General features: G+C 37.5%; 1 protein-coding gene across 1 annotated transcript in view; it reads left to right on the top strand.

Annotated features, from left to right (window-relative positions):
- The window catches only part of LOC123847765 (disintegrin and metalloproteinase domain-containing protein 5-like), a 171,766-nt gene extending 154,689 nt beyond the window's left edge, over positions 1-17,077 (top strand). Inside the window, exon 13 of the mRNA XM_064585515.1 lies at positions 16,869-17,077. Within this exon, the coding sequence (XP_064441585.1) occupies positions 16,869-16,881 (13 nt within the window). The 3' untranslated portion in view covers positions 16,882-17,077. The remainder of the gene's footprint in view (positions 1-16,868) is intronic.
- The last annotated feature ends 7,774 nt before the right edge of the window (positions 17,078-24,851 follow it).

Here is a 24,851-nt window from a genome sequence, read left to right as displayed (position 1 = left end):
TGCATCCATGTTCATCAGGGATATTGGTCTGTAATTCTCCTTTTTGATGGGGTCTTTGTATGGTTTTGGGATCAAGGTAATGGTGGCCTCATAAAATGATTTGGAAGTTTCCCTTCCATTTCTATTTTTTGGTGCAGTTTCAGAAGAATAGGTATTAATTCTTCTTTAAATGTTTGGTAGAAATCCCCTAGGAAGCCATCTGGCCCTGGGCTCTTGTTTGTTGGGAGATTTTTGATGACTGCTTCAATTTCCTTAGTGGTAATAGGTCTGTTCAGGTTTTCTATTTCTTCCTGGTTCAGTTTTGGTAGTTGATACATTTCTAGGAATGCATCCTTTTCTTCCAGATTATCTAATTTGTTGGCATATAATTGCTCATAATATGTTCTTATAATTGTTCGTATTTCTTTGGTGTTGATTGTGATCTCCCCTCTTTCATTCATGATTTTATTTATTTGGTCTTTTTTCTTTTCTTTTTGATAAGTCTGGCCAGGGGTTTATCAATCTTGTTAATTCTTTCAAGGAACTAGCTCCTAGTTTTGTTAATCTGTTCTACTGTTCTTTTGGTTTCTATTTCATTGATTTGTGCTCTGATCTTTATTATTTCTCTTCTCTTGCTGGGGTTAGGCTTTCTTTGCTGTTCTTCTTCTTTTTTTTTTTTTTAAAGATTTTATTTATTTATTTGAGAGAGAGAGAATGAGAGAGAGAGAACACATGAGAGGGGATAGGGTCAGAGGACGAAGCAGACTCCCTGCTGAGCAGGGAGCCCGATGCGGGACTTGATCCAGGTACTCCAGGATCATGACCTGAGCCGAAGGCAGTCACTTAACCAACTGAGCCACCCAGGCGCCCTTTCTTTGCTGTTCTTTCTCCAGCTCCTTTAGGTGTAGGGTTAGGTTGTGTATTTGAGACCTTTCTTGTTTCTTGAGAAAGGCTTGTATTGCTATATACTTTCCTCTTAGGACTGCCTTTGCTGCATCCCAAAGATTTTGCATAGTTGTGTTTTCATTTTCATTGGTTTCCATGAATTTTTTAAAATTCTTCTTTAATTTCCTGGTTGACCCACTCATTTTTTAGTTTGATGCTCTTTAGCCTACACATATTTGAGTTCTTTCCAACTTTCCTCTTGTGATTGAGTTCTAGTTTCAAAGCATTGTGGTCCAAAAATATGCAGGGAATGATCCCAATCTTTTCGTACTGGTTGAGAGAATATTCCATGTGCACTAGAGAAGAATGTGTATTCTGTTGCTTTGGGATGGAATGTTCTGAATATATCTGTGAATTCCATCTGGTCCAGTGTGTCATTTAAAGCCCTTATTTCCTTGTTGATCTTTTGCTTAGAAATCATTTTCATCTTTGCCTAATTTCATTGAGGAGTTGTTAATGTCCCCTACTATTATTGTATTATTGTTGATGTGTTTCTTTGATTTTGTTATTAATTGGCTTATATAATTGGCTGCTCCCATGTTAGGGACATAGATATTTATAATTGTTAGATCTTCTTGTTGGATAGACCCTTTAAGTAGGATATAGTGTCCTTCTTCATCTCTTATTATAGTCTTTGGTTTAAAATCTAATTTGTCTGATATAAGGATTGCCACCTGTTTCTTTTGATGTTCATTAGCATGGTAAATTGTTTTCCACCCCTTCACTTTAAATCTGGAGGTGTCTGTGGGTCTAAAATGAGTCTCTTGCAGACAGCATATTGATGGGTCTTGTTTTTTTATCCAATCTGATAGCCTGTGTCTTTTGATTGGGGCATTTAGCCCATTTACATTCAGGGTAACTATTGAAAGGTATGAATTTAGTGCCATTGTATTACATATAAGGTGACTATTACTGTATATTGTCTCTGTTCCTTTCTGGTCTATGTTACTTTTAGGCTCTCTCTTTGCTTAGAGGACCCTTTTCAATATTTCTGGTAGGGCTGGTTTGGTGTTCACAAATTCTTTTAGTTTTTGTTTGTCTTGAAAGCTTTTTATCTCCTATTTTCAATGACAGCCTAGCTGGATATAGTATTATTGACTGCATATTTTTCTCACTTAGTGCCCTGAATATATCATGCTAGTCCTTTCTGGCCTGTCAGGTCTCTGTGCATCGGTCTGTTGCCAATATAATATTTCTACCATTGTAGGTTGCAGACCTCTTGTCCCGAGCTGCTTTCAGGTTTTTCTCTTTGTCTCTGAGACTCGTAAGTTTTACTATTAGATGTCGAGGTGTTGACCTATTTTTATTGATTTTGAGAATGGTTCTCTGTGCCTCCTGGATTTTGATGCCTGTTTCCTTCCCCAAATTAGGGAAGTTCTCTGCTATAATTTGCTCCAATATACCTTCTGCCCCTCTCTCTCCGTCTTCTTCTGGGATCCCAATTATTCTAATATTGTTTTGTCTTATGGTATCACTTATCTCTTGAATTTTGCCCTCATGATCCAGTAGTTGTTTATCTCTCTTTTTCTCAGCTTCTTTATTCTCCATCATTTGGTCTTTTATATCACTAATTCTCTCTTTGCCTCATTTATCCTAGCAGTTATAGCCTCCATTTTTGACTGCCCCTCCTTAATAGTCTTTTTGATTTTGACTTGGTCAGATTTTATTCTCCAGAAAGGGATTCTCTAGTATCTCCCATGCTTTTTCAAGCCCAGCTAATATCTTTATAATCATTATTCTGACCTAGTTCTGACATCTTACTAATGTCCATGTTGATTACATCCATTGCAGTTGGTACTGCCTCTTGTTATTTTTTGGGGGGTCAGTTTTTCCATTTTGTCATTTGTCCAGAGTAGAATAGGTGAATGACAGAACAAAATGCTAAAAGGGTAACAAAGACCCCAGAAAAATATACACTAAACAAATAAGAAGAGACCTGAAACTGACGGAAAAAGAAGAAAACATAAAGACTATGATCAGGCTGGTGAATAGAACAGAGCCACACACTAGATTTTCAGTGTATTTTGGTCTGTTAGAGGAAACTGCTCCCCAAAATTTTAGAGAAAGAAAAACTTACATATATACAAAAATAAGGGTAAATACAATGAAGAGATGGAATATGAACGTAAAAGTGAAAATTATAGAAGATTTAATAAAAGGAATTGATAAGTTGGTTGAAATAAGAAAGAAGAATTTTTTTTTTTTTTTAAGCAGAGAATGTGATCAGGTGGGTGAATAGAACAAAGCCATACACTAGATTTAGGGTATATTTTGGTCTGTTAGAAGAAACTGCATTCCAAAATTTTGAAGAAAGAAAAATTTATATATATATTCAAAAAATAAGGTTAAATGCCATGAAGGGATAGAATAAGACTCTAAAAATGAAAATTAAAAAAGATTTTAAAAAAGGAATTAGTAAGGTAACAAGTTGGTTGAAAAAGGAAAGAAGAAAAATGAAAAAAAAAAAGAAACAGAAAAAGAAAAAAATGAAATTAAAAAAATTAACTTTGAAAGACTAAAGAATCATGGGGGGAAAAAGCCATGAATTCTGTGTGCTGTGTTCCTCTAGCACTGGAGTTTTGCAGTTCTCCTTGATTGGTCAACTTGGTCTTAGCTGAATGTTCTTTCTGATCTTCTGGGGGAGGGGACTGTTGCAGTGATTCTCAAATGCCTTTGCCCCAAGCGGAATTGTATCACCCTTGCCAGGGGTCAGGCTAAGTAATCTGCTTAGGTTTGCTCTTGGTAGCTTTTGTTTCCTGAAGGCTTCCCATGCAGTTTTAGAGGATGAGAATGAAGATGGTGGCCTCCCAATCTCTGGCCCCAGATGAACCTAGAGCTTGGGGCCCCACTCCTCAGTGAAACTAGAAATCAGTAGCAAAAGGAAAGCTGGAATATTTACAAAAATGTAGAAATTAAATAGTACTTTCTTGAAAACCAATGAAATGAAGAAGAAATCAAAAGGAAAAAAAAATAAAAAAAAAGAAGAAATCAAAAGGGAAATTAGAAAACCTTTTTAAAAGAAAATCTCCTGAGATAAATGAAATTGGAAAAACAGCATAACAAAATTTATGGGATACCACAAAAGTAGTGCTTAGAGGGAAGTTTATATTAACAAAGGCCTACATTTTTTAAAAAGTAGAAAAATCTCAACTAACAACCAAATTTCACTCATCAAGAAATGAGAAAAAGATCAAACTAAAGCCCAAAGTTAGCAAAAGGAAGGAAATAATAAAGATTAGAGCAGATATGAACAAAATAAAGAAACGAAAAGCAACTGAAAAAAATCAGGAAAAGTAAGCATTGTTTTTTTTTTTTAATGAAAATTAGTAAACCTTTAGCTAGACTAACACAAAGAGAAAAAAGACTGATATGAATAAAATCAGAAATGAGAGGAGATACATTACAACTGATACTACAAAAATAAAAAGGATCATGACATATTATGAACAATTATATGCCAACAAACAGGAAACCCTAAAAAAAATCAATAAATTTCTAAAAACATACAGTTTACCAATGCTAAATTATAAAGAAATAGAAAGGAAACAGATTAGAAAGCAATAAGAAGATTGAACCAGTAATCAAAATCCTTGCAACAAAAAAAGCCCAGGACAGATTGGCTTTACTGGCGAATTCTACCAAACATTTAAAGAATTAATACCAATCTTCCTCAAACTCTTTCAAGAAATTTAAGAAAAGGGAAAATATTCCATCTCATTTTATTAACCAGCATTACCCTGATACCAAAACCATAATGGACACCACAAGAAAAGAAAACTACAGGCTAATATCTGTGACACATATAGATGCAGAAGTCCTCAACAAAATACTAGCAAAGTTCAACAGCACATTAAAAGGATCATCCTCATGACAAAGTGATGGTTCAACATACAAAAAGTAATCAGTGTGATACACCACATTAAGAGAATGAAGAATAAAAATGGCAAGGTCATCTTAATACATATAGAAAAGGCATTTGACAAAATTGATATATGATATAAACTTTTGACAAATCAGGAGTGGAAGATACTTCAATAAAATAAAGACTGTATATGAAGAGCTCACAGCTAATATCATACTCAATAGTGAAAAACTTAAAGTGAAATGCTCTAACATCAAGAGCAATGTAAATATGCTGATTATCACCACATCTAATACTGGAAGTTCTAGCCAGGACAATTAAGCAAAAAAAAAAAAAGAAATAAAAGGCATTTAAATCAGAAAGGAAGAAGTAAAATGGTTCCTGTTTGCAGATGACATGATCCTATATATCAAAACCCTAAAAAAGCAATAAGATACCCCCAAAGTAAAATGCTTAGGAATAAACTTAAGTAAGACGGTGAAAGACTTGGGTACTGACAACTACAAGATGAAAGAAATTAAAGAACACATAAACAAATGGGAAGACATTCTGTGTTCTTGATTGAAAGAATTCACATTGTTAAAATGTCCATACTACCCAAAGTTAACTACAAATTCAATGAAATTCCTATCAAAATTCCAAAGGCATTTTGCACAGAAACACAAAAAAAATTCATGTGGAACCACAAAGGACCCTGAATAGCCAAAACATCTTGTGAAAGAACAAAAGCTGGAGGCATCACACTTCCTGATCTCAAAATATACAGCTAACCCGGGCGCCTGGGTGGCTCAGATGGTTAAGCATCTGCCTTCGGCTCAGGTCATGATCCCGGGGTCCTGGGATCGAGTCCCACATTGGGCTCCCCGCTCAGCGGGGAGCCTGCTTCTCCCTCTGACCCTCTCCCCTCTCATGCTGTTTCTCTCTCGCTCACTCTCTAAAAAATAAATAAAATCTTTAAAAAAAAAATACAGCTAACCCTTGAACAACATGAGTTTGAACTGTGTGGGTTCACTTACACACAATTTTTTTTTTTAAATAAATATGGTATAGTGCTGTAAATGTACTTTCTTTCTTTATAATTTTTTAATAATAATTTTCTCTAGCTTTATTGCAAGAATACAGTATATAATATATACACAAAATATTTTTAATTGACAGTTTATATATCAATAAGCCTTGCAGTCAACAGTAGGCTATTAGTTAAGTTTTAGGGAAGTCAAAAGTTATACACAGATTTTCAACTGCTTGGGGGTTTGGTGCCCCTAACCCCTGTACTGTTCAAGGGTCAACTGTATTGCAAAGCTACTATAATTAAGACAGTATGATGCTGGTATAAAGGCAGATACAGACAGATCAATGGAACAGAATAGAGGGCTCAGAAATCAACTCCTATGTATATGGTCAACTGATCTTTGAAAAAAATTCCAAGAATACACAGTGGGGTAAACAGTCTCTTTGAGAAATGCTGCTGGGAAAACTGGATATCCAGATGCAAAAGAATGAAATTTGACCCTTACCTTACACCATACACAAAAACAATTCAAAACAGATCGAGCTCTCAAATGTAAGACATGAAACTATAAAACTCCTGGAGAAAACTTAGGGGAAAAGATTTATGACATTAGCCTTGGCAGTGACTTCTGGGATTAACATCAAAATTACAGGGAACAAAACCAAAAAATAGACAAGTGGAATTACATCAAACTAAAAAGCTTCTACACAAGGGAAACACTCAACAGAGTGAGAGGACAACCTACAGAACAGGAAAAAGTATTTATGAACCATGTATTAGGTAAAGGGTTAATTGACAGGAATTCCTTCATCAATACCAAAAACCAAAACCAAAACCAAAACCCCCTAATAACCTGATATAAGAGTGAGCTAAAGCCTTCAATAGATACTTCTCCTAAAATGCCATACTAATGGCCAATGGGTATATGAAAAGATGGTCAACATCACTAATCATGGGGCACCTGGGTGGCTCAGTTGGTTTGGTGTCTGCCTTTGGCTCAGGTCAGGGTCCTGGGATCCTGGGATCAAGCCCCACATAGGGCTCCCTGCTTTGTGGGGAGTCTACTTCTCTCCCTCTTACTCTGTCCCTCAACCCCAGGTCATGCTCTCTCACATGTGCTCTCTCTCAAATAAATAAATAAAATCTTAAGAAAATAAAACCAAAAAAATCACTAATCATCAGGAAAATGCAAATCAAAACCACAGCAAGGTATCACCTGTTAGAATGGTTATTATAAAAAAAATAAATCAACAGGTGTTGGCAAGTTTGTAGAGAAACTGTACACTGTTGGTGAGAATGCAAAATATTGCATCCACTATACAAAACTGTTGACGATTTCTCAAAAAAATTGAAAATAGAGCTTCAATATGATCCAGTAATTCTACTTCTGGATATTTTCCCAGAAGAATTGGAATCAGGATCTCAAAGTGATATTGGCATTCTCATGTTCATTGCAACACTATTTACAATACTCAAGATGTGGATACAAAGTAAATGTCCATCAATGGATGAATGGATATAGAAAATGTGGTATATACATAAAATAGAATGTTGTTCAGTCATAAAAGAGAAGGAAATCCTGCAAATGTGACAACATCGGTCAACCTTGAGCACATTATACTAAGTGAAATAAGCTAGTCACAGAAAGACAAATAACTTCATGAGTACACTTATGTGAAGTATCTAAGATAGTGAAACTCATAGGAACAGAGAGTAGAATGGTGGTTGCCTCAGTCTGGGAGGAGGGCAAAATGGGTGTTGCTAATCAAGGAGAATAAAGTCTCAGTTATGAATGATGAATAAGTTTGGAAATCTGCTATACAACATTGTCCCTATTGTTAACAATACTTAAAAGTTTGTTAAGAGATCTTCTTTAAGTGTTTTACCACAATACAATAAAATTTTTAAAAATTTAAGATGTTTTGCTTCCCAAAAGACTTATGAATGGGAAAAGGGAAGCTATAATGTAGGAGAAGATTTTTGTAACACATATTTCCAATGAAGGACTTATATTCAGAATATATGCAAGTTCCTTAAAAATCAATAACAAAATGTGGGAGAACCTAATAGGCAAATAATTTCTTGCCTAACAGGTAAGAGGCTTTACAAAAGATCATAATGAAGGGGCTCAAAACATGAAAAATTCTCAACATCATTATCAGAAGAAGACAAATTAAAATATGAGAGTCTCTGAAACCCCTATAAAAGGGCTAAAATTAAAAGAATTGACAACATCAAGGGTTGTTGAGATTATCAAGCAATTAAACTCTGACACATTGCAGGTAGGACTATATATTGGTACAGCACACTTTTTATCACTGTGGAGCCATCTAGCATCTATTAGGTTTCAATTAAATTTTTTATTAAAATGCTTTTCTTAAAGAATTATTTATTTTAGAGAGAGAAAGAGAAAGAGATTGGGGGGAGGAGAAGAGGGAGAGGGAGAGAATTCCAAGCAGGCTCTCCACTGAGCATGGAGCTGACTCAGAGCTCAAACTCACTACCCTGAGATCATGACCTGAGCCAAAACCAAGAATCAGCCATTCAACTGACTGAGCCACCCAGCTGTCCTGGTTAAAATTAAATTTATAAATCTTATTTTTATTTTAAAAACTGTATTTGTCATATTTAAGTTTTACATTTACTCTATATTATTAACATGATATTTATTTTCCAGAATTTTGACAAAGATAATTCCACATGAATTTTCAGTCTAATTAGCAAAAATATTTTTCTCTCGTTTTCCAATTAACTTGAAGCTGATTGTCTTTACTTCTCTCTTTGCTATACCTTTTTTTGTTATGATATGTTAATCACCATACATTACATCATTAGTTTTTGATGTAGTATTCCATCATTCATTGTTTGCATATAACACCCAGTGCTCCATGCAGTATGTGCCCTCTTTAAAACCCATCACCAGGCTAAACCATCCCCCCACCCCTCTCCCCTCTAGAATCCTCAGTTTTTATGTCAGAGTCCATAGTCTCTCATGGTTCGTCTCCCCCTCCAATTTCTCTCCCTTCATTTTTTCCTTCCTGCTATCTTGTTCTTTTTTTTTTTTAAACATATAATGTATTATTTGTTTCAGAGGTACAGGTCTGTGATTCAACAGTCTTGCACAATTCACAGTGCTCACCATAGCACATACCCTCCCCAATGTCTATCACCCAGCCACCCCATCCCTCCCAACCCCCACCACTCCAGCAACCCTCAGTTTGTTTCCTGAGATTAAGAATTCCTCATATCAGTGAGGTCATATGATACATGTCTTTCTTTGTTTGACTTATTTCATGATACTCTCCAGTTCTATCCACATCATTAGAATGGTAACATTTCATTCCTTTTGATGGCTGCATAATATTCCATTGTATATATACACCACCTCTTCTTTATCCATTCATCTGTTGATGGACATCTTGGCTCTTTCCACAGTTTGGCTATTGTGGACATGCTGCTATAAACATCGGGGTGCATGTACCCCTTCAGATCCCTACATTTGTACCATTGGGGTAAATACCCAGTAGTGCAATTGCTGGGTCGTATGGTAGCTCTATTTTCAACTGTTTGAGGAACCTCCATACTGTTTTCCAGAGTGCTTGCACCAGCTTGCATTCCCACAAACAGTGTAGGAGTGTTCCCCTTTCTCCGCATCCCCGCCAACATCTGTCGTTTCCTGACTTGTTAATTTTAGCCATTCTGACTGGTGTGAGGTGGTATCTCATTGAGGTTTTGATTTGGATTTCCCTGATGCCGAGCGATGTTGAGCACTTTTTCATGTGTCTGTTGGCCATTTGGATGTCTTCTTTGGAAAAATGTCTGTCCACGTCTTCTGCCCATTTCTTGATTGGATTCTTTGTTCTTTGGGTGTTGAGTTTCGTAAGTTCTTTATAGATTTTGGATACTAGCCCTTTATCTGATATATCATTTGCAAATATCTTCTCCCATTCTGTCGGTTGTCTTTTGGTTTTGTTGACTGTTTCTTTTGCTGTGCAAAAGCTTTTTATCTTGATGAAGTCCCAATAGTTCATTTTTACCCTTGCTTCCCTTGCCTTTGGCGATGTTTCTAGGAAGAAATTGCTGTGGCTGAGGTCAAAGAGGTTGCTGCCTGTGTTTTCCTTTAGGATGTTGATGGACTCCTGTCTCACAGTTAGGTCTTTCAACCATTTTGAGTCTATTTTTCTGTGTGGTGTACGGAAATGGTCCAGTTTCATTCTTCTGCATGTGGCTGTCCAATTTTCCCAACACCATTTGTTGAAGAGACTGTCTTTTTTTCCACTGGACATTCTTTCCTGCTTTGTGGAAGATTAGTTGACCATAGAGTTGAGGGCCCATTTGTGGGCTCTCTGTTCTGTCCCATTGATCTATGTGTCTGTTTTTGTGCGAGTACCATACTGTCTTGATGACAGCTTTGTAATAGAGCTGGAAGTCCGGAATTGTGATGCCACCAGCTTTGCTTTTCTTTTTCAACATTCTTCTGGCTATTCAGGGTCTTTTCTGGTTCCAGACAAATTTTAGGATTTGTTCCATTGCTTTGAAAAAAGTGGATGGTATTTTGATGGGGATTGCATTGAATGTGTAGATTGCTCTAGGTAGCATTGACATCTTCACAATATTTGTTCTTCCAATCCATGAGCATGGAACATTTTTCCATTTCTTTGTGTCTTCCTCGATTTCTTTCATGAGTATTTTATAGTTTTCTGAGTACAGATCCTTTGCCTCTTTGATTAGATTTATTCCTAGGTATCTTATGGTTTTGGGTGCAATTGTATATGGGATCGACTCCTTAATTTATTTCTTCTGTCTTGTTGCTGTATAGGAATGCCACTGATTTCTGTGCATTAATTTTCTATCCTGCCACTTTACTGAATTCTTGTATGAGTTCTATCAGTTTTGGGGTGGAGTCTGTTGGGTTTTCCACATAAAGTATCATATCATCTACAAAGAGTGAGAGTTGGACTTCTTCTTTGCTAATTTGGATGCCTTTGGTTTCTTTTTGTTGTCTCATTGCTGTGGCTAGAACTTCTAATACTATGTTGAATAGCAGTGGTGATAGTGGACATCCCTTCTGTGTTCCTGACCTTAGGGGGAAAGGTCTCAGTTTTTCCCCATTGAGAATGATAATCGCTGTGGGTTTTTCATAGATGGCTTTTATGATGTTGAGGTATGTACCCTCTATCCCTATACTCTGAAGAGTTTTGATCAAGAAAGGATGCTGTAATTTGTCAAATGCTTTTTCTGCATCTATTGAGGGGATCATATGGTTCTTGTTCTTTCTTTGATTAATGTATTGTATCACATTGATTGATTTGCAGATGTTGTACCAACCTTGCAGCCTAGGGATAAATCTCACTTGGTCGTGGTGAATAATCCTTTTAATGTACTGTTGGATCCTATTGGCTAGTATTTTGGTGAGAATTTTTGCATCCATGTTCATCAGGGATATTGGTCTGTAATTCTCCTTTTTGATGGGGTCTTTGTCTGGTTTCGGGATCAAGGTAATGGTGGCCTCGTAAAATGATTTGGAAGTTTCCCTTCCATTTCTATTTTTTGGTGCAGTTTCAGAAGAATAGGTATTAATTCTTCTTTAAATGTTTGGCAGAATTCTCCTGGGAAGCCAATTTTTGATGACTGCTTCAATTTCTGTAGTGGTTATAGGTCTGTTCAGGTTTTCTATTTCTTCCTGGTTCAGTTTTGGTAGTTGATACATCTCTAGGAATGCATCCATTTCTTACAGGTTATCTAATTTCCTGGCATATAGTTCATCATAATATGTTCTTATAATTGTTTGTATTTCTTTGGTGTTGGTTGTAATCTCTCCTCTTTCATTCATGATTTTATTTATTTGGTCATTTCTCTTTTCTTTTTGATAAGTCTAGACAGGGGTTTATCAATCTTGCTAATTCTTTCAAAGAACCAGCTCCTAGTTTCGTTGATCTGTTCTACTGTTCTTTTGGTTTCTATTTCATTGATTTCTGCTCTGACCTTTATTATTTCTCTTCTCCTGCTGGGGTTAGGCTTTATATGCTGTTTTTTCTCCAGCTCCTTTAGGTGTAGGGTTAGGTTGTGTATTTGAGACCTTTCTTGTTTCTTGAGAAAGGCTTGTATTGCTATATATTTTCCTCTTAGGACTGCCTTTGCTGCATCCCAAAGATTTTGAATAGTTGTGTTTTCATTTTCATTGGTTTCCATGAATTTTTAAAAATTCTTCTTTAATTTCCTGGTTGACCCATTCATTCTTTAGGAGGATGCTCTTTAACCTCCAGTATTTGAGTTCTTTCCAACTTTCCTCTTGTGATTGAGTTCTAGTTTCAAAGCATTGTGGTCTGAAAATAGGCAGGGAATGATCCCAGTCTTTTGATACTGGTTGAGACCTGATTTGTGACCTAGGATGGGATCTATTTTGGAGAATGTTCCATGGACACTAGAGAAGAATGTGTATTCTGTTGCTTTGGGATGGAATGTTCTGAATATATCTGTGAAGTCCATTTGGTCCAGTGTGTCATTTAAAGTCTTTATTTCCTTGTTGATATTTTGCTTAGATGATATATTTCAGTGAGGGGGGTGTTAAAGTCCCCCACTATTATTGTATTGTTTTTGATGTGTTTCTTTGCTTTTGTTATTAATTGGCTTATGTTATTGGCTGCTCCCTTATTAGGGGCATAGATATTTACAATTGTTAGATCTTCTTGTTGGATAGAACCTTTAAGTAGGATATAGTGTCCTTCCTCATCTCTTGTTATAGTCTTTGGTTTAAAATCTAATTTGTCTGATATAAGGATTATCACCCCAGTTTTCTTTTGGTGTCCATTAGCATTGTAAATTGTTTTCCACCCCCTCACTTTCAATCTGGCGGTTTCTTTGGATCTAAAATGAGTCTCTTGCAGACAGCCTATTGATGGGTCTTGTTTTTTTTCCCAATCTGATAGCTTGTGTCTTTTGATTTGGGCATTTAACCCATTTACATTCAGGCTAACTGTTGAAAGATATGAATTTAGTGCCATTGTATTACCTGTAAGGTGACTGTTACTGTATATTGTCTGTGTTCCTTTCTGGTCTATGTTGCTTTTAGGCTCTCTCTTTGCTTAGAGGACCTCTTTCAATATTTCTTGTAGGGCTGGTTTCGTGTTTGCAAATTCCTTTAGTTTTTCTTTGTCCTGGAAACTTTTATTTCTCCTTCTATTTTCAATGACAGCCTAGCTGGATATAGTATCCTTGGCTGCATATTTTTCTCATTTAGTGCCCTGAATATATCCTGCCAGTCCTTTCTGGCCTGCGAGGTCTCTGTGGATAAGTCTGTTGCCAATCTAATGTTTCTACCCTTGTGGGTTACAGATCTCTTCTCCCGAGCTGTTTTCAGGATTTTCTCTTTGTCTCTGAGACTCGTAAGTTTTACCATTAGATGTCGAGGTGTTGACCTATTTTTATTGATTTTTAAGGAGGGTTCTCTGTGCCTCCTGGATTATGATGCCTGTTTCCTTCCCCAAATTAGGGAAGTTCTCTGCTATAATTTGCTTCGATATACCTTCTGCCCCTCTCTCTCCTTCTCCTTCTTAGATCCCAATTATTCTAATATTGTTTTGTCTTATGGTATCACTTGTCTCTTGAATTCTGCCCTCCTGATCCAGTAGTTGTTTATCTCTCTTTTTCTCAGCTTCTTTATTTTCCATCATTTGGTCTTCTGTATCACTGATTCTCTCTTCTGCCTCATTTTCCCTGGCAGTTAGAGCCTCCATTTTTTATTGCACCGCATTAATAGTCTTTTTGATTTTGACTTGTTTAGATTTTAGTTCTCTTATTTCTCCAGAAAGGGTTTCTCTAATAACTTCCATGCTTTTTTCTAGCCTGGCTAGTATCTTTAAAATCATCATTCTGAACTCTAGTTCTGACATGTTACCAATGTCTGTATTGATTAGGTCCCTGGCAGTCAGTACTGCCTCTTGTTCTTTTTTTTGAGGTGATTTTTTCCATCTTGTCATTTTGTCCAGAGGAGAATAGATGAATGAGAGAACAATATGCTAACAGGGTAGCAATGTCCCCAGAAAAATATACACTAAACAAATCAGAAGAGAACTGAAACTGGGGCATAAGAAAGGGAAAGAAAGAAAAAAGAAAAAAAAAAAAAAGAAAAAGAAAAAGATAAAAACAAACAAAGAAAAAATAGAATATGATCAATTATGATTAGCTGGTGCATAGATCAGTGCCACACATTGGAATTTGGGCATATTTTGGTCTGTTAGAAGAAAGTGCCTCCCAAAATTCTAAAGAAAGAAAAACTTATATATGTACAAAAATAAGGGTAAATACAATGAAGGGATGGAATATGACTGTAAAGATGAAAATTATAAAAGATTTTATAAAAGGAATTGTTAAGATAAGAAGTTGGTTGAAAAAAGAAAGAAGAGTATTTAAAAAAAGAAAGAAAAACAAAAGGGAGAGCATGTGATCAGGCAGGAGACTAGAATAAAGCCATACACTAGAGATTTAGGGTGTATTTTGATCTGTGAGAGGAAACTGTATCCCAAAATTTTAAAGAGAGAGCAACTTAAATATATATTTCAAAAATAAGGTTAAGTACTCTGAAGGGATAGAATATGACTCTAAAAATGAAAAATAAAAAGGATTTTTAAAAAAAGGGATCGATAAAATGTTGGTTGAAAAAGGAAAATAGAAAACTTCAAAAAAAAAAAAGAAAAAGAAAGTTAAAAAATAAATTAACTTTGAAAGACTAAAGAGTCATGGGAAAAAAGCCATGAATTCTAAGTGCAGTATTCACCTAGTGCTGGAGTTCTGCCATTCTCATTGATCGGTAAACTTGGTCTTGGCTGGCTGTTCTTGCTGATCTTTTGGGGGAGGGGCCTGTTGCCGTGGTTGTCAGATGTCTTTGCTGGAGGTGGAATTGCCCTGCCCCTGCTGGATCCAGGCTAAGTAATCTGCTCGGTTTTGCTCTTGAGAGCTTTTGTTCCCTGCAAGCTTTCCATACAGCTTTGGAGGATGAGAGTGAAAATGGCGGCCTCCCAATCTCCACCCTGGAGGATCTGAGAACTTGGGCCCCACTCCTCAGTGAGCTCCCAGAGAAAAGCAGTCAATCACTCCTGTGACTGAGTGTTTCTATCTCTGGCACCTGACCCCGTGTGGAGTCTCCAAACCCAGCACATCCCTCCGGTGGATTCTCACATGGCTCCTCCCAGGGAGGAAGGGGAATCTCCCCTGATCTGCTGCTTGTTGAGTCTCTGCTGGAAGAGTAGTGGCTCGACTGTGCTGTGCATTATGGTTTATGGCAACCCTGAGCTGAGAGCCCACTTGTCAGCTCTGTCTCTGCGGCTGGCTTTCCCGCTCTGATACCTGGGAGCTCTGCTGCACTCAGGCACTCCTGGTCTTTCTGTGACCCCAAGGGTCCTGAGACCACACTGTCTCAGTGAGGGTTCCACCCCCGCTTAGCCACTGGAGTGACATCCCACACCGGAGCCAACTTCTAAAATTTCCGATTTTGTGCTCCACTGCTCTCTCACTTGCCAGAGGCAGCCGACGGAGGCCCCTTTCCCCACCATCTATCTTCCCGAATATCACCTCGGATTCACTTCTCTGCACATCATACCTTCCAGAAAGTGGTCGCTTTTCTGTTCAGAGAGTTGTTGCTCTTCTTTTCTTTGATCTCCTGTTGAGTTCATAGGTGTTCAGAGTGGTTTGATCCCTATCTAGCTGAATTCCTGGGACCAGAAGAAATTTAGGTCTCCTACTCCTCTGCCATCTTGCTCCTCCCCTCCTCCGTTTGCTATACTTTTCAGTTTAAATCTTAACTTCTTCTCTTCCAACTGAGTAATCTATGTGTATGTAGGTTTCTGTATATTTAACATAAACTCAATAAAAATATTTTTTTATATACATGGATAGGGAGAATTGAGAAAAAGTTTCTGAAATTCATATGAAAAACAAATAATGGTATCCAGATAAACTTTACTACTAACAATGAATAAAATATAGAGCTTTTTATTTTCAAAAAACATCTTTCTGATTTTAAATGTAGTATCAAATATTATTTAAAATATCTCAGATACTTTGGTAGATATACATATTAAGAAGTTTCTTGTAATTGCAATACCCAAAGAAAATTTCCATTAACAATATAGATGCATATCTTTTTAAATGTTTTTCTAAGCAAAACATAAAAATACTTATACTTTTTTTAATTAAAAAGTATTATGCACAACTTTGCATATTTTAAAATATAGGCCCATGTCATTTTGTGATGTATCATAATTAATTAATTAATTAATTAATTATTTACTTTTAGTATTCATTTTAAAAATCCATTATTATGAATATTTAGACTACTTCCCATTTTTCATTGTAGCAAACACCCCATAATAAGCATTATTATGTAAATAAACATTTTAGAGCAATTGTCCAATTATAGTCTCAGTTTAAATCCCAGAAAAGAAATTACCCAGATCTAGCCTTTATTATCCTTTCTTAATTCATTCAATAAATTGTATGTGTATATGAGTGTGTGAATCATTCTGCATCTTATCACAATTATAACAAGAAATAAACATTCATTTTAAAATATAGGTATTCAAGAGAATGAAATAATCATTAATCTTAGCACTGAAGATCATATTGTTAAAATATTTTAATATATAGATGTACACGCATGGGTGTGTGCATGTATATTGGTGTTTTTATATTTTACTTAGAATTATCACATTTTTTTCTTTTTTATTCTAAATTAAAATTAGTTCATATACTTAGAATGGAAATTGCAAGGCACTTTGTTTTATTGACCGAAATAGTTTCCAAATATAGACAAATGAGCAGGTTAGGGAATTTTAGGAAGACACTTCTTTTATAAAACTAAGAGTTGAGGTAACAGTTGAGGTAACAGATAATTGTTTTTTTCTGGAATTAATTTTTATTTTCCTGATCCTTTCCCTTCAGTTAACCATGCCCTTTAAATTACCTATATTAGTGCTAAAAAGAAAAAAAAAAAGAAAGAAAGAAAGAAAGAAAAAGAAAAAATAAAGCAACAGTGGCACTTTGTGTTGTGTTTTATTTTGTTTTCTCTTACAGCAACAGTCTCTAACAACCTTGGCCTGGAAGAAGGACATTACCAAATAAGTCATCAGAAACTGACCTAAACCAAGAAGGGAAAAATAATTTCACCCTCATCTCTGTTGTCACTGCTGAGGGTTTAAAATATGAAATAATAAATAATCTGCCCTTGAATCACCTAAATTATGTCTGATGTTTTCTCTGTATTTTCAGTATCAACTTCTACCCTATCCACTGCAACTTGAATCCAGAAGAGGCTCTGAATCAGGTGAAAGCAGCTTAAGATCCTCATCTCATGATGCCAAGAGGCGCTGCTATTTCAGTCTCATGACCCAAGGATAGAGGGTCCCATTTCCCCTTATGCTCCTTAGGTTGACCTGAATCTTCCTCCTTCGGTCCAACCTCCCTCCTCTTCAGAACTCCTAGCTTTCAGCTAGCCTGTGACTTGCCCCAGTGGTACTGACTCAGTCTCCTCTTGTTAACTGCTTCTCCTCTTTGAAAGCTGTATATCTACTTTAGCCTCTTGAGACACTTGTTTACCAAGAGTAGATTTATCATGGAGCTAAGGAAGGAAAAGCATCAGGGCCACTTACTTGAATAGGCCTCTTTTCAAAGTTAGATCCTTAAATTTTGTATTCTTTTTCTCAGAGTTCATCAAGTTTTATATAGTTTGGGACCTACAGAACCTGGATCTTCCTCTTTACCAGCAACCTTGGCAGTGGTGTGCTAGAGCCAGTTCATACCAGCTGGCAAGAAATTTTGCTCTCATAAAAAAAAAATAGACAAGTTTTGGTGAAGGTGTGGAGAAATTGGAACTGTTGCACACTGCTGATGGGAATACAAAATGGTGAAGCTGTTATAGAAAAAAATTACGATAATTCCTCAAAAAATTAGAACTCAAACTACCATATGATCCAGCAAAGATGGAGTAGAAATGTCTTGCAGGAAAATTATTTTGTTTTTGGATTTGAAAAGGAGATGGATGCTGTAGCTAGGTGGGTGCTGCTGAAATAAAATGTTGTGTTTCCTGGGGAAAACATCTCTATTACTCATAATTCCATACAAATTATGTGAAAGGCCACTGAAAATTTGGAAATCATGCAGTCATGTAATACTTTGAGGATATTTATTCCTATTTAGGAAATGCAGGGCTTAGTAATTCTGTATCAGTCAAAATATGTGCTGTTATGCTGATACACTGTCGTATGAACTCTTCATTTAGTAATAGATGTAAGTTCTCAGAAATCAAAATGCAACACCATTTCCTCATGGCTTAAAGTCTATTGCAGGCAGGTTTTGGTACAGTACTTTTTCTGGACAGCCAAGTCTGTCCTCTGTTTGATGACTAGCCCTCCAGGCTTCTTCAGTCTTGCAGCTCTATATTCTTAACACATGACTCCATGATTGCCAACAAAACTGAAGAAAGTGTGGAAAACACATACCTGTCCACTATACATCTAACTGGCAGTGATACAAATAATTAATTCTCATGGTGCATTGCCTCAATCGAGTCACATAACCCTAACTTAAAAGGAGGCTGAAAAACATCAGGAGAACTTGTGGAATATTTGGTGAGCATTACTGTCCCTACCACATATGAAATGGAAAAAACTAAGGTTGTGACATCTGTGACTTGATATAAGCCTGCCATAGGTCCCAGGATGGAAGACCTTCCAAAGCACCCTCTGACAAGGCTGTGGTCATTGATTTGGCTAAGTCTTCCCTCTGATCCCTTCACTCACAAGTCCCTGTAGTATCAGTTTGCTAGTTTGTGAGTTGGATGCTAAACAAATTTCTGAGGTACATGGACGTTGGAAAGGTGCCATTGCTGCATTGACAAGGCCTATAGCCATTTCTAAAAGTTGGGAACCCTGGGTGCACATATGTGCATAAACTGAGTGTCATGAGTGATAGCCACAAGAATGTTCCTTGCAGTCCTCCTACTACAAGGAGCATGAATGGTAAAGGATCTGAGCTGCTGCACATTTTTGTCAAGGCCACCCTGCCCATGATTCCAACCAATAGTAGAATCTTGATAGAGATATGAAGAAAGGCCATCCTGGATGACTCAGGAGTCCTCTGACAGCTGCCTCTGGCTTAAGAACTCCCCAACAGTCCCGCTGAAACTTCCCTACATTGAATAGATCCTCCTTAAAGTGTGCGAATCTCAGGCTGCTACTGCTCAATTTTATCTCCCTCTCGCCTTCCCTTGGGGTTGGACTTACTCCATGTCGGCCAGCTTTCTCAGCTTTTTCATCTTTCTCCCCATTTTTCACAGTGGCTTTCCTCCTAATAAAATCAATGTGCATTTAGTCCTGTCCTCGCATCTACTTCTCAGAAGATCCAGAATAAAACAAGTAATACTGAAAGTGTTATAAGTAAATTGGTAGCAAGATATGGATTTGGTCTGGAAGCAAGGAGGACAGGATCCTCGTTGGAAAAAAGGGCGCAGATAGTCCCTACCACAAGGTGGCAGTACAATTCTAGTATATGTGCTGCCGAAGCAAGCACAGTGGCAGTACAATTCTAAAAATTTCATGGGGACAAGGGAAAACAGCCCACTAGAGGAGAATGTGGTAGTAGAGATGCAATAAAGCAGGCATTTAAAGTCAGTGGAGTTCGCTGATTACTGCTAAGTTTTGTTGATGCCCTCTAGAAGGGTGATAAGAGATCGGAGGCTGTTGCCAAGCAGTTACTCCCTATACCTACGAGCCATAGAGTGCCAGTGGTACTTATAAAGAGGCCTTTATCAGACATTGTTGCATGTCAGACACAGGTGAATGGCAGGCAGAAAATCTATGTGTTACACTTGCAAGTCCCAGAGACATCTGAACACTCAGCCAAAGGAGCTCTGTTAGGCTAAGGTCAGGGTGCTGTGGGGAAAACCTGAGATCCTGGAAACAGGAAAGAGGACATCTGGATGTATGTCACTGAAGATGTTGATTCTCTTACACCCACCTCCTCTGCTCAGTGATTGGAAGCCACTGTGCTTGAAGATGCTGCAGAAATTTCTTCCCTGCAAGGCAATAAATAGGTGCCTCCACCGCTATCCCGTAGGAGTTTCCCATCTCTTCTTCTGACTCCTAGGCCAATACTTAGGATTAAATCCTATCATAACACAGATGGTGATGTGCTGGCCGGCGGGTAATGCTTAGCTGTCAGAATCCAAGAGGTCATAATTACCGTTGTGAACAGTATGGGTGGAGGAACAGCCAAAGGGACTTGACTCACAGGTAGTTTTGCAGACAGTAAATAGAGGGCTGAGGCTTTTTAGATGCAAAATAGACTGGCAGCCAACTAGGGAGTTGCTTACATCAATAATGAAGAGAAAGCAAGAACAACAGGAGACCAAGGATTGTCTCTCCAGTAAAAAATCACAATCCCTGAGTGTCAGTTCCCAGACCTGAACCAGTTTTTAGATATGAAACATGGACTGAGAATATGGCTTGATTCCTTGTTGGGAAGATCCTCAACTCCATGGAAAGTATAAACTGTCATGATTCCTCCCGTCTTTCCCTAAAGGAAGCTAACACCAATTATTCAAGTGTCCATACACGGGCAGAAGGGGACTGACAATATATTTTGAGGACAATTGACACAAATTCTGGGTTGATTTTGATACTCAAAGTATCATCAGCACCTGTTGGATTTGAGCCTAGGAGAACCAGGTAATAAATTGGTTCTTGGCTAAAGTCTGGCTCACAGTTGCCTCCTGGGTCTATAGATAAGTCCATCGGTCATTTCCCCAGTTCTCTATTGCATACCTGGAATTGATATACAGTTTGAGTAATCCCACATTGAATTCTTGACCTGTGGAGTAAAAGCTCTCCTAGTAGAAAAGACCAAAAGTAAACCCCTGACTCACACCATCCCCCACTGGCCAAGATAGTAAATCAAAAACAACATATCTTGTATGGTGACAGATGTTAGCTACACATGTGGTGAGCATAGCATGACACATAGAGTTGTTGAATCACCATGTTGTACACCTGAAACTAATATAATATTCTGTGTCAACTATACTCAAAAACAAAAACCAAACATATCTTGGGGACAGGAGGTGGTGGAAATTAGTATCACTGTTAAAATGCAGGGGTGGTGGTATCCATCATATTTTTGTTTAATTTGTCAGTCTGGTCCTGGCGGAAACCAGATGGAACCTGATAAATGATCAGACTAATGCTGCCGTATCTAACAATACAGTTCACCCTTGAAGAGCACGGGGTTAGGGGTGCTGAACCCCCTCTTCATGGTTAAAAATCTATGTGTAACTTTTTTGTCTCCCCCGTAATTTACCTACTAATAGCCTACTGTTGACCAGAAGCCTTACTTATAACATGAACACTTGACTAATAAGTATTTTGTATGTTATATGTGTTATATACTGTATTCTTTCAATAAAGTAAGCTAGAGAAAAAAGTGTGGTTAAGAAAATCATAAGGAAGAGAAGATACATTTACCCTACTGTACATATATTTATTGAAAAAAATCTGCATATCAGTGGACCTGAGAAGTTCAAACTTATGTTGTCCAAGGGTCAACTGTATACCTAATTCCAATCAATGTGTCAGATGTAGTATCACTTCTGGAAGCAATTAATAAAATCTCAAGCACATGGTATGTGGCCACTGATTTGGGGAATATATTGTTTTCCATTCATATTAGTAATAGTTGACATCCATGTTCACATTCCCTGTGCAGCAGGAATAGGCAAAAGTAAAACACAATACACTCCAGAGGAATCTCTTCTTTCCTCAATGTGCCTCTTGGTGTCCTCTAATGGCAAGGTTTAGCATCACCCTCACTTGTAATGGATAAAATATTTAGAATTCAATCCATTATTGCAGAGCAGGTATTGAATAGTGAATTCAAATCTGAGAGGCAATAAATAACCTGGCCTTCTGGCCTTCTGGTAAGGGGCCTGAAAAGTACTAAAACATTGGAGACAAGGGGGTCTGGTGTAGAGGCATGTGGGTATTCCCACATATGGGAGTAGGTACAAAGTGTTAATATTTTTGTACCACATATTAATACCCACCAGAAAACATTCATAACCAGAAAGGCACTAAACACCAGGAGTGTCATGATGGGCATATAAACGGCATGGCCTTGGTAGCTATGTATTGGCCTAATACCTATATTTCTACTTAATGAAGCAAATACAGTTACTGCTGCCTCTAAATGTCAAACTTGTATTACAGAGACCAATATTAAGCTCCAATTCAGCACTTTTTTTTTTTTTTTTTTTTTTTGAGGAAAGCAACTTGGCGACAAGTTGATCATGTCAGAACTTCTTCCATCCTGGAAAGGCCAGAGGTTTGTTCTATTAATTTTGTTCAATTATTTGTTCACCTTTCCTACCTGCAGAACCTTGGCTGGCACTACTGTATACGGGATTACTGATATAACCAGTAATATAATGGAGTCCATAGGCATAGACTCCCACATTGTATAGCATCTGACCAAGGTAACCACTTCATAGTGAAGCAATTGTGGGAACAAGCCCACGACCATGAGATCCACTGATTGTTTCTCATACTGTACCACTTAGCCTCATAGACCTCTTGAACAGCTTTCTCTTTTTTTTCTCAAGTCCTAGCATATTTTTCTGAGGTTTATTGACCAAAATTCCACATAGAAATCACACTCAAGAGCACAGACTTTAAGATGATAGTACAATGATAATATTTTCCCATTTGTTTTATTAATCACCATAATTATATCATTAGTTTTTGATGTAGTGTTCCATGATTCATTGTTTGTGTATAACACCCAGTGCTCCATGCAATACATGTCCTCTTTAATACCCATCACCAGGCTAACCCATCCCCCCACCCCCCTCCCCTCTAGAACCCTCAGTTTGTTTTTCAGAATCCATAGTCTTTCATGGTTCATCTCCCCCTCCGATTTCCCCCCCTTCATTCTTCCCTTTCTGCTATCTTCTTCTTCTTCTTTTTTTTTTTTAACATATAATGTATTATTTGTTTCAGAGGTACAGATCTGTGATTCAACAGTCTTACACAATCCACAGCGTTCACCATAGCACATACCCTCCCCAATGTCCATCACCCAGCCACCCCATCCTTCCAGCCCCCACCACTCCAGCAACCTTCAGTTTGTTTCCTGAGATTAAGAATTCCTCATATCAGTGAGATCATATGATACATGTCTTTCTCTGATTGACTTATTTCGCTCAGCATAATACCCTCCAGTTCCATCCACGTCATTGCAAATGGCAAGATTTCATTCCTTTTGATGGCTGCATAATATTCCATTGTATATATGGACCACATCTTCTTTATCCATTCATCTGTCAATGGACATTTTGGCTCTTTCCACAGTTTGGCTATTGTGAACATTGCTGCTATAAACATCGGGGTGCACGTACCCCTTCGGATCCTTACATTTGTATCATTGGGGTAAATACCCAGTAGTGCAATTGCTGGATCATATGGTAGCTCTATTTTTGACTTTTTGGGGAACCTTCATACTGTTTTCCAGAGTGGCTGCACCAGCTTGCATTCCCACAAACAGTGTAGGAGGGTTCCCCTTTCTCTGCATCCCCGCCAGCATCTGTCATTTCCTGACTTGTTAATTTTAGCCATTCTGACTGGTGTGAGGTGGTATCTCATTGAGGTTTTGATTTGGTTTTCCCTGATGCCGAGCAATGTTGAGCACTTTTTCATGTGTCTGTTGGCCATTTGGATGTCTTCTTTGGGAAGATGTCTGTTCATGTCTTCTGCCCATTTCTTGAATGGATCATTTGTTCTTTGAGTGTTGAGTTTCATAAGTTATTTATAGATTTTGGATACTAGCCCTTTATCTGATATGTCATTTGCAAATATCTTCTCCCATTCTGTCGGTTGTCTTATGGTTTTGTTGATTGTTTCCTTTGCTGTGTAAAAGCTTTTTATTTTGATGAAGTCCCAATAGTTCATTTTTGCCCTTGCTTCCCTTGCCTTTGGCAATGTTTCTAGGAAGAAATTGCTGTGGCTGAGGTTGAAGAAGTTGCTGCCTGTGTTCTCCTTTAGGGTTTTGATGGACTCCTGTCTCACATTGGAGTCTATTTTTGTGTGTGGTGTAAGGAAATGGTCCAGTTTCATTGTTCTGCATGTGGCTGTCCAATTTTCCTAACACCATTTGTTGAAGAGACTGTCTTTTTTCCATTGGACATTCCTTCCTGCTTTGTCAAAGATTAGTTGACCATAGAGTTGAGGGTCCATTTCTGGGCTCTATCTTCTGTTCCATTGATTTATGTGTCTGTTTTTGTGCCAGTACCATACTCTCTTGATGATGACAGCTTTGTAATAGAGCTGGAAGTCCAGAATTGTGATTCCACCAGCTTTGCTTTTCTTTTTCAATATTCTTCTGGCTATTCAGGGTCTTTTCTGGTTCCATACAAATTTTAGGATTATTTGTTCCATTGCTTTGAAAAAAGTGGATGGTATTTTGATGGGGATTGCATTGAATGTGCAGATTGCTCTAGGTAGCATTGACATCTTCACAATATTTGTTCTTCCAATCCATGAGCATGGAACGTTTTTCCATTTCTTTGTGTCTTCCTCAATTTCTTTCATGGGTATTTTATAGTTTTCTGAGTACAGATACTTTGCCTCTTTGGTTAGATTTATTCCTAGGTATCTTATGGTTTTGGGTGCAATTGTAAATGGGATTGACTCCTTAATTTCTCTTTCTTCTGTCTTGTTCTTGGTGTATAGGAATGCCACTGATATCTTTGAACAGCTTTCTAAATGTGAAATTGAAGCACCAGATTGAATGAGGTATTCTAAAATAATGTGATAATTTCTTTGATGATTAATTTTATGTGTCAGTTTGACTGACCTATAAGATGTCTGTAAGTGGTAAAACATTTTTCCTCGGTATCTGAATAGAACAAAAAGGTAGAGGAAGGGTGAATTTACTCTCTGCTTGAGCTGAACATACCCTCTTTTCCTGCCTTTGGACATCAGTAATCCTTGTTCTTAAGGACTCAGATAAAGG

This window comes from Mirounga angustirostris, unplaced genomic scaffold (genome assembly GCF_029215605.1).
Source record: "Mirounga angustirostris isolate CCGP_5_RB_7025 unplaced genomic scaffold, mMirAng1.0.hap1 SCAF_2, whole genome shotgun sequence".
Taxonomy (NCBI): Eukaryota; Metazoa; Chordata; class Mammalia; order Carnivora; family Phocidae; genus Mirounga; species Mirounga angustirostris.
Note: the sequence above shows the minus strand (reverse complement) of the source record. Positions and strands in the feature narration are given on the sequence as shown.